This window comes from Hippopotamus amphibius, chromosome 4 (assembly GCF_030028045.1).
Source record: "Hippopotamus amphibius kiboko isolate mHipAmp2 chromosome 4, mHipAmp2.hap2, whole genome shotgun sequence".
NCBI classification, from domain to species: domain Eukaryota; kingdom Metazoa; phylum Chordata; class Mammalia; order Artiodactyla; family Hippopotamidae; genus Hippopotamus; species Hippopotamus amphibius.
The window spans coordinates 51,780,485-51,791,220 of NC_080189.1; the positions used below are offsets into that span (position 1 = coordinate 51,780,485).

The following is a 10,736-nucleotide window of genomic DNA, read 5'->3' on the forward strand; positions in this document are numbered from 1 at the left end:
AAAATAGAAAGCGCTATCATTTATAAAGCATTGTTACTCATACAGAAGTGATTTCTCTCTCTTCTGCCTCTGCAACACTTATAACCAGTAACTTTTCACATGTACTTTATATCTCATCAGCTAAATTACAAGCTCTTTGAAAACAGAATATAATATGCATATTCCCCACAATACTTTGTACATAAATATTTTTGACTGATTTGACTCTTCTAATGATTAATCCGACTTTCTTAATCTATTCTAATTGATCTTAATTTTCAAACTTTCAGTCATTCTTCTGGCTCATCCCTAACCCTAAATCAAGTTTTGCACTTCCCTGGACAAAGAAATAAAAATAAACTTGATACTGAGCTTGATAGGAGTACCTATTGACTCATCCTGGCTCTAAAACTTATCAGCTGGGGCTTCCTAGGTGGCGCAGTGGTTAAGAATCTGCCTGCCAGTGCAGAGGACACGGGTTCGATCCCTGCTCCAGGAAGATCCCACATGCTGCGCAGCAATGAAGCTCGTGCGCCCAAAAAAAAAATAATAATAAAACTTATCAGCTGTATAACCCTGGATAATATACTTAACTCTTCCATACCTCAGTTTCCTCATAGATAAAACAGGAATAATAATAAAATCTATTGATAGGGGGCTGTCTTGAGAATGAAATGCATAAAAGCACTCAGTACCATATTTGCACATAGTAAGCACATACTAAATGTTAGCAGCTCTAAGTATTTTTATTCCAATGATTGTAACACTTTGTTCACCTACCGACATTACGAAAAGAGAATATTCTAAATAAAAGGGTTTAACCTTTTAAAAATTAAGTGCTGGGGCTTCATTCTGACAGAGTAGTTTAAATGTCATTTTGCCCTCATCCTTTTACATTACACATATGTGAAGGCTGTGCTTCTCGTTGGCCTGGCCCAGTTTTCCCCACCACAGTCATCACTGATCACTGCACTCATCACTCTAGCACATGCCTCTCCTGCTACCATGCTCCTCCCTTGGCCGTCTCTTCCCGTTGGCCATTTCCAGCCATTACCAAGCCAATCAGAACATTCCTTTTCCTTTTATAATTGGCAAACAAATAGGTGATAATATTTGACTCTTCTGTGCTGTTTTTATCATTACTTGCTCAAGTGGCCAAAGACTTCCATCCTATTTCTCGAGAAATTAAGCATCTGGTCTTAGTTTTGCAATATGAAAAAAAATTTTTTTTTAAATATTCTTTAGGATGAAATCACAGAGGTCAAGTGCCACAAACCTCCCTAATCTTGGACTTTTCAAAATATTTTAACCATTTTCTAAGTCTAATTGGGCCTACTACCAATTTTCCTTAACTCTAAATATTTGGAAAGATCTTTGCTTGCCTTGGAAAGAGCATTCACTTGTGTCACCCCTACAAAGGACTGTAGTTTTCCTTCTTGAACCAGCTGCCATCTTCCAATCTAAAGTGTCTTTCCTCCCTCCTAGAGATACATTCCTCACTCCTAGGACAGTTCCATCTCCCCACAATAGTGCCCATAATCCACACTCATCCTCAAACACCAAAAATGAATTGGGCAAGCACACAGGCACCTCCTTTAGAAGCATGTCATTTTATCAAATTACTGGTTGCCCACTGTACACCTCCCCATCACCACCTTCCCACCTGCTCATCCCCAGCAACAACCAGGGTATCCAGAATAGGAAACAACGGGCACGCTCTCTTTCCTGCCACACATGCTCCCTACACACTGTCTTGCCGCCTTTGCTTCTTCTCCATTCTGTCCCAGGCAGCCTTCCTCCCACTGTGCATCCTCTTATGCCTTTAACTCTCTCTCTTCCAAAGTCCTAACTAGATACCAAAGAAATATATCTCTGCCAGTCTCTTATTTGCTCTCCCTCCTCTATTCATTTCATATGCAAGTGACAAAGTTCCTAATCATGACTTCTTAATGTAAAAATGGTGCTGATACAATACAATTAAGTGAAATATGACCCAATAAAGATCCAATAAATGTCCCCAGTGCTAACATCTCTCCAAAGGGCAAGGTGGTCTCCACAATAAACCTTTTCTTGCTCCCCATTAAACTTTATTAAGACCCATCATTCAAGACTAAAACAAAAAAAACACTATATTTAATTTTTTGTTTAACATGTTATGGCTGTATTAATTTTTGTTATTTTATGACAATTTATGGAGTTTTGGTGCCTAGCCCAGGGCCCTTAAAAGCGTGCCCATTGTTTTGCATGTATTAGGTATTCAGTAAATGTTTATTAAATAATTTATGTTACATAATTTTATGGGCTATACTGAGAATGTAACAACCATTTATATAGCACTACTCCTCTGAGAATTATTCCAAATTCAAAACAGCTAACATCACTCCTTTGTAGATTAGAGTGTCTGCTGAGATACTGACATCTCAGGAATTGGAATTCCTTCCTGCTCTGTACTTACCTCCCATATCAGATACTAACTTTACCCTGTGAATAGTGTATTTACAACGGATACCTGTTAAGTGGCTGATCACCAGCAGCACCTCTTCTCACTGTCCTCTCAGCGTAACATTACCTTAACACTGAAAACTGGCCAGCTCTCCACTCTCAAATGTTTCCTGACTCTCTAAACTCTTTCCCAGACACCTTAGGCTACAATAAGATTTCACATTTCCTATTTTCTTCCTCTGTGCCTTTGATTGCATTTCAGTAGATCACTGCTGTTAGACCAGATTAAGATACATTAGTCCACTCCTTCAGAACAATATTAAGTTGGCTTTGCAAATTGTGATAAAGATAAGGAAAATAAAGAGAGCTTTCTTTAGCCCTGGATAAGCAGGCCACATATTTGTGAAAGATTTACAGAGGTGGTTATTTAATACTTTTTGAGACAGTTTTTTACCAACTGCCTTTTATCATGACTACGCTATGTATGTAAAATGGGGTTCCTTCCATCCTCACAGGGTTGCTATAAGCAGCACCACCCTTAGGCCCAGGAACTTAAGAAGGCCCCATACTTTACAAGTCACAGCTCTGGCCTTCCTCTGTGCCCTCCCTATTGGTCAGGAAGTTTAAAGAGACAAGAGGATATGTGTATCTGGAGCCCGTGCTCCCCAGTCTCCTGCCCGAGACTGATGTGAGACTGCAGATTCCCTGACAAATGGCTTTGAGCCCAGTTTCAGGGCCTTCATGGGGTCCCTTCCTCACGTCCATCCTCCCAGGGGTTGACAGTGCTGCCAAGCTAATATATACCTCTGGGCCAAATGGGTGGCCGAGGGATGGCTGTTTGCTTAAAGCAGAGGTAATAGATATATGGAGCTTGAACTTGAGGGGTAGGGTACCCTCATACACAAGGCACCTCATAGTTTGGGATGGAACTGAGGGTGGGAAGAAAGCAGTAAGGGGTGCTGAGGCCAGGGGCCAGCGGTTGGCTCTTTCTGAACCACCATGTCACAGTGCAGAACTTGGGATAGTCTGAGAAGTCTAAATTTGAACCTGGTCTTCCATGTTGTTTTGAAGGTATTTTGTCAAGGTAGGAGAATGACACATATTTACTTAACAGTTTATCTGCTTGATTTATAAACTGAACTATTTAGACTAATGGAATGTGGGCTCTCATTGTACTAAAACCCCAGGACCTGCGAATGTTAAGGGTGGGCCTGACTGTGAGGACAAGAAGTTCAGAAGGTTCAAGAAATATTCATTCCATATTTTCCACCACCATCCATACCTCTGCTCTTGCTGTTCCTTTGGCCTCCCCATCTCTGCATGTCATCCAAGGCCTGCTTTCTATGGTATAACCTAACATGGCCTCTTATCTCCTCCCACGCTCTGTGCTCCCAGCTCCACTTCCCTGTTCAGTTGGAATCAATCTCTCCCTCCTCTGAACTTCCAAAATATTTTGTCTTAACCTCTCTTATAGGAAAGAGTTACTTTTCATCTTATAGTCATTTGCATTCACAACTTATCTCCTCTTCTAGCCCATAAACTCCTAGATGGCAAGATTTGTTTCTGATCCATCCTTGTTTCTGCTGCTACCTTACACATTTAGGTGCTCAGTAAGTATTGAGAATCATCAATCTGAGAAAAAGTGAATTTCTAAATAACCAAAAAGACTAAGTAACCAAAAAGACTCATTCATTCACTTTACGTTCAAACCTCCTTTTGAAAATATAAAACAAAACTCTATTTGTAAAGCAGTTATGTCTATAGAATGAAAATTTTTATTTGAATTTGAGTGACTTTACCTTTGTCAGAAATTCATGAACGATATCATATGGTGTCATTTCAGGCAGGGAAGGAGAAGTGGGAGCCACACAATTTGGCTAAATTTAGCCAAAGGAGTATCTTAGAGACCTTTATATCTCTAATAAAATTTCTCTGGAGGTAGAGGATTTCCGGGGACATTTCTCCAAAGTATATTTTCAGACTCCTTGCTAAAGCAAAAGACTTTTTTTTTTCTTTTTTAAGCTCTTTATTGGAATATAATTGCTTTACACTGTTGTGCCAGTTTTTGCTGTACAACAGAGTGAATCAGCTGTATTTATACATATATCGCCATATCCCCTCCCTCCCACGACGCCCTCCCACCCTCCCTATCCCACCCCTCTAAGTCATCACCAGTCATCAAGTTGATCTCCCTGTGTTATGCAGCAGCTTCCCACTAGCTGTTTTACATTTGGTAGTGTATATAGGTCAACGCTACTCTCTCACTTCGTCCCAGCTTCCACTTCATCCCAGCTTCCCCTTCGCCCCACAAAAGACTTTTAGAAAAGACCTCCTTTGATAAAATACTGTGTTTAACTCTAAATATGGTTACAGTTGCAGAATATTAGTAATTAATGAAGGAAAAAGTAGTGTCTGACTTCAGCCTGGAATTTCCTTTGCCCCCTTTCCTGCTGAGACAGTGAATTAGCCCTTTTTACTAGATGACATTAACAGCAATGATCTTTTACATTCATTTTCTAGCTTCCTAAATGTGTTGAGAAAAACAAGCCAGTATTCTACCCGAAACCACCTAAAACCTTCGCTCCTAACACTTCTTTAAATTCGTGGGACCCTATTAACTCTCTAAAAGAAGCCAACATACAAAGAAATCTTGAGAGGTCCCACTGGATCACTTCATACAATAATGATTTTACAGGTATGGGTTCACTTTAATATGAGTAAAAAGAACAAAATTGTAATATTTGACAAGTGCTGTTACAGCTTTTATCTTCTAATATTTTACCCTGTTTCTTACTCTAAGTACTAATAGAAATAAGGTGGGTGGTAAGTACCTCTTAGCAGGTAATTGGGAGGTTAAGTTGGTTTTCATTTTATCAATTCTAATTATATTACAAAGGGGAACAGGTAAGTTTTTCTATAAAAGGTCTAAATGTAAGTACCATTCTTCACTTACCCTAACAAAATAATAAGATGTGATGTTTCCATTAAGGTCTGGGGCCCATGAATCCCCTTGAACTGGATGATTACCATGAAAAGGAGGTAGCAGAGTTAACTGGACAGATAGGATTTGACCCGCAGCCTGTAAGTAATTGTAGTCAACTCTCAGTTATTTAGGGGGAAAGTATCCAGGTATTGGGCTTCTTCTTGCTTTGCCCACTTTTTATTTGCTTCCTGAGTATTGGTGACCAAGTCAGCAAAGGGAAAATTTAACTCAATTCAGAAGTTAATTCTGAATTGATTCAAACTTCACTATTTTGAAGAACAAGCAAGGTTTCTTTTCTTCATCTCAGTGCTGGTTTTGTTTGTTTGTTTGTTTGTTTTACAGATTTTCTACTATGTTACTGTTGCTAAAATTTACAAAGGAATTGATTTATGAATGTTTACCTAGTAATGTAATGTGATTCTTAATAAATTCTGTAAATCTTTGCATATTTTATATATTGGACATTATCACTGCTTTTGAAGAGATAAAGGCTTCTTCCTGATATCCACAATAATTGAGAGTTGGCTGAATTACAATCAAAAGCCAATAAATTCTCTGCAAATATCAAGAGATTTCTTAATTGATTATCTGAAATGGCCTGAAAGAAATGACCAAGCCCTTTAGTGATAGAAGTTATAATCTTTTGGCTTAATTATATAAATGAAATAAAATGACCTAATAGTATACATTTATGTTGTTTTATTTGGAACCTAAACTTATCCTCTAAAATTCAGTTTTTTAAACAAGATGAATATTTTCAAAGATGTAGATTGTGGAAAGACACCTAAAAAACAACTATAAGGTATTTCAGTATGAACTCTTTTTAGACTGAACTAAACACATTTATTTTACATTAGCTTCCATATTTCCCAAGGCGTTATAAATTGTAACACCAGAAGTAGTTCCACAAACTGTGCTGTATCATTCACTAAAGGGTTTTTAATTTTCTTTATTTTTCACTTGCAATGAGCATTCTCTAATGCTAGAAAAGACCATACATACTGTCAGTCGTGTTCAGCAACTGTCCAGATTTCCACAGGGTTGACCCTGTATAGTCCAGTCCCTCAGGAAGCAGCTTTATCATTTTTACAAGGAAATACATGTACAGTTTTACAAAGGACGCTTGTCAAGTATATTATATGCAAAATTACCATGAAAGTAAATCAACACCTAAATGTTTATCAATAACAAGATAAAATATGCCTAAAATAGTTGGAAGTTTAAAAGAAAGTTTGAGTGAATCTAGCTGCTTTCTAATTAAAACATAAATAATGGACTCTGGGAAGGCATGTTTTAGTGGTAATAAATATGTGTATGAAATATTTTGTTGTAGTAGAATACAATAAAGGTACTAAAGGCTGCTTCTTGCATATAGGGATGCTATCAAAATAGGATATGATATACTGTATACTTTTTTTGTTTGTGATAAATTTAACAGTGCATTTCAAAGAGCTGGATTTTTTTTTCTTTTTTCACAGTATCTACTCAAACCTGATTAGCTAAAGGATATAACAAATTTGTTGGTAACAGTATGGAAACTCCTCCAACTATGAAGAGATTAGGTTCAGGTTCCAAAAGGATGTTCCTAAGTCCATTTTATTTTCTAAGTCCAAACTAGAGTTATTATTTTCACACCATTCTTATTTTTATTATCTTTGCTATCAATTCCATCATTGTCATACATTCATTCTTTTTTAGTTTTTTTCTTAAACATATTATAAACATGTTCAAACATATAGAAAAGTCTAAATAATTTTACAGTTAAGACCTGAATACCCATCACCTAGAGTCTATCGTTAGCATTTTTACTATACTTATTTTAGAACTTTTATTGAGATACAGTTAACATACCATAAACTGCATATATTGAGTGTACAATTTGGTATCCCAATCTCCCATCACACCAAACATCCATAAAACACTATTATTTTTTCTGCCTTTCATTGTAAATTGCAGACATTCGTATACTTGAACCCTAAACATTCAGCATGCATATCATTAATCAGAGTTCAATTAGTTTTTTCTTTCAAGGTAAAATATACATTCAATACAATTGTACAGATCTTAAGTGCACATTCAATGAGTTTTGACAAATGCACACAGCTTTGTAACCCAAACCCCATCAATATATTGAACACTACCATCATCCCAGAAAGTTCCTTCATGCCCTTTCAAGGTCAACTCTTCCCTCCTCCTCCCCCACACCCCACAGACATATATCTATTAATAGCCCTTTAAATACACTCGCTGCTTTTGCAGTTACCAGATATGACTGAGTTCACAATATTTATAAAACATCTCAAAAAGAAGCCCAAATATGACAAAACCCCCTCAGACCAGTGTTTCTCCAAGCATAGCACATAACTGGCCTTAGCATCACCCAAGATACTTGTTAAGAAAGCAGATTCCTGAGCCCTACTGCAGACCCTCTGAATCACAATATCAGAGGACCAAGCTTGGGAATCTCATTTTCTGCCAGCTCCAAAGCTGATTCTGATTCAACCACGGTTTAAAAACCCTTGCCTTGGCCTAATGAAGAAGGCTTTGGCTGAGGTTTAAATGACTGCAGGTAACTTTTAACATCATCTGTTGGTGATGGGCCTCATCGTCATAAAACATCATCTGTTTTATGATTCCAGTAGTTCCTTTATATTTTGGAAAGTTTGAAAGCGAAGAGTTCCTACATGGAGGAATTTCCCTATAGCCAAAGAAAAATGTGCCTTTCCTTATAAAAACATGTGTTTATTAGGACCCAAATTGCAATGTCTTTAAATAAATATCAAAGAACATTGCAATGTACACTCCTACCTGTTATATGTTTACTCAGACAGTGAAAATGGGTATGACTTTTGATCTGCCATTTGTGGCAATATCCTGACTATGCCAGATCTATTAATTAATTGGTTTTCTCTTTTATCCCACCACCACAGCAAGAAAAATTCCATCCTGCCTTAAAGCCCACCAGACCCTTGGAAGGACGAATTGCCCGACTGATTCAGAACCGACGTCCTCTGGAGGCTATTGTCCAGCAAAGACCACCTTCCTGTCCAGATTGTACCCCTAGAGTTTTGTGTGCTTTTCATACCCTTGTACCTAGTTCTACAGAAATGATGGCTCTGAGCGATAACATACCTGCAGGTGTGACTCATAAAAACCAGGAAATTGAAGACAAGATTAAGGAAGAACAAAGCTTGCTATCTACCTATGCACACCCATCTTGTTACCCAACAAAAGATCTGGCTAATACTTATGACATAAAACCATTTCCAAAAATCACGGATACTAAAAAGACAGAAGACTTGTACTGGAGACAGCTGTCATTCAATCCTCAAGCTATGCCTTACTGTAACCCAGACCATTACATTCCCTATGAACATTTAAATCAGTGCCAAAACCCTGTTAGCCTTAGAAAGCCTAGTATTTTACAAAATAAACCAGACTCAGAAGCTTTCGATTTAGAACATTTTTTAAGTAAGCCAGAATGGTTGACCTTGAATATGGAAAACGATGAAGAAATAAGACCTATTCTGGGTTGGATCCCTAGCACTGGAGTGGCCAAGCCTCAGACCAACCTGCTGGAGCTTAAGAACACTTTTTCAAAAACTGGTGCACAAAAACGTTTCCACAAATCAATTCTAGAAGACTATAAAGACCTCAGGGATAAAGAATGTTCAGGGAAGAGACACCAATTCTATGGCCACAATTCCTATTATTTCTATAATTGAGATATTCATCCTTCCCTTCAAAACCCAGCTTCTAACAAGAAAAGAAAACAATATAACAGAATTTCTTCCTCATTGCTGGATTCTGTTTTCTGGAGAAGCCATAATGAGCTTGTTAATGAGGTTTATGTTTTCAGGAATTTAAGTTAGGATCTAGTCAGAAGAACCCAGAAAAGGTGATGTTCTGATTTCTTCAAAAGTTTAACGATTTGGTAATAAACTATTAGAACCAGAAAAATTTATAGTCTTTCATTTCATTTTCAAATTATACGCCAAGGAATTTTTCCAAAATCATGATAAATAACATGTATGACAAAGTTTTACAAAAAACATTTGAAAAAAACTCAAATTCCCAATAATTGATAAATGTCTATACAAACCATAGTATTTTAACAAATAAATATATGAACACTGTCCCTTTATGAAAATGTACAAAATAACATTAGGTACAAAGACAAAACCTAGTTAACTGAGGGACAGACAGCTCTACAAACTCCATTACCTTAATAAAGTAAATGTGTGGGCCCTGTTCCTTTATGTAAACATGTGGACAAAATAAGTTAGTAGAAAAGACGGAACCCAAAATGCTCTGCATGCACACATTCTAAGTTGGATGTTTCTTTTCCTTTAAGCTTCTGAAAGAGAAACATAGCCATTTCTTTTATAAAGAAAAAATGATTTTATTGTGAAGACCTAGCAATAGCTTTAATTAGTAACCGATGAACTCTATGGCAAAAAAAGAATGGCGTCTTTGTTTGGGCTGCTATGATGAAATATCATAAACCAGGTGGCTTATAAACAACAAACATTCTCACAGTTCTGGAGGTGGGGAAGTGCAGGTGGTGGCACTGGCAGATCTGGTGTCTGGTGAGGGTCTACGTCCTCACCGACGGCTGTTTTCTCACCACAACCACACATGGTGGAAGCAGGAAGGGATCTCTCTGGGCCTCTTTTATAAGAGCACTAATCCCATTCATGAGGGCTCTGCCTTCATGAACTAATCACCTGCCAAAGACGCCCCACCTCCTAATAAATCTTGGGGGTTAGGATTTCAGTATATAAATGGGGGGGGTGGGCACAAACATTCAGATCATAGCAGATGGCTTGATATCAATTATTCTAAAGCCAAATATCATGTTTGTTTTTTTTTTTTTTTTTTGGCTGCACCGTGCAGCATGCAGGATCTTAGTTCCCCGACCAGGGATGAACCTGTGCCACATGCAGTGGAAGTGTGGCGTCTTAACCACTGGACTGCCAGGGAAGTCCCTAAATATAGTTTTTAGAAGGTGTCCACCAAGAGTTTAGCTAATCCCTAAATGCAAGTCAACTCATTTAACATGCCAAGAGGTACATTTTAAACACAGTTTACCATGGAAAGTTCATGAGGAATTTCTGTGAGTGTTTTGTTGAGGTTTCTTTTTGTTTTTGTTTCATGACCAACATGTCATTTGGTTATACCCTCTTTAAAACTATTCTAGGCTAAAATTATGGAAGTTTTTCCAAATTTTATTTTATAGCACTAGTATATTAGGTACTGTGAGAAGCAAAAAGTTACATGGTAAAATAACATTGGGGAAAACTGGGGGCAAGAAAGCCAATCACATGACTTA

General features: G+C 37.6%; 1 protein-coding gene across 1 annotated transcript in view; it reads left to right on the forward strand.

The window, feature by feature from the left end:
• The window catches only part of SPMIP4 (sperm microtubule inner protein 4), a 34,966-nt gene extending 25,837 nt beyond the window's left edge, over positions 1-9,129 (forward strand). The window contains exons 7-9 of the mRNA XM_057733652.1: positions 4,942-5,116; positions 5,411-5,502; positions 8,335-9,129. Coding sequence (XP_057589635.1) covers positions 4,942-5,116; positions 5,411-5,502; positions 8,335-9,129 — 1,062 coding nt within the window. The remainder of the gene's footprint in view (positions 1-4,941; positions 5,117-5,410; positions 5,503-8,334) is intronic.
• Positions 9,130-10,736: the final 1,607 nt, after the last annotated feature.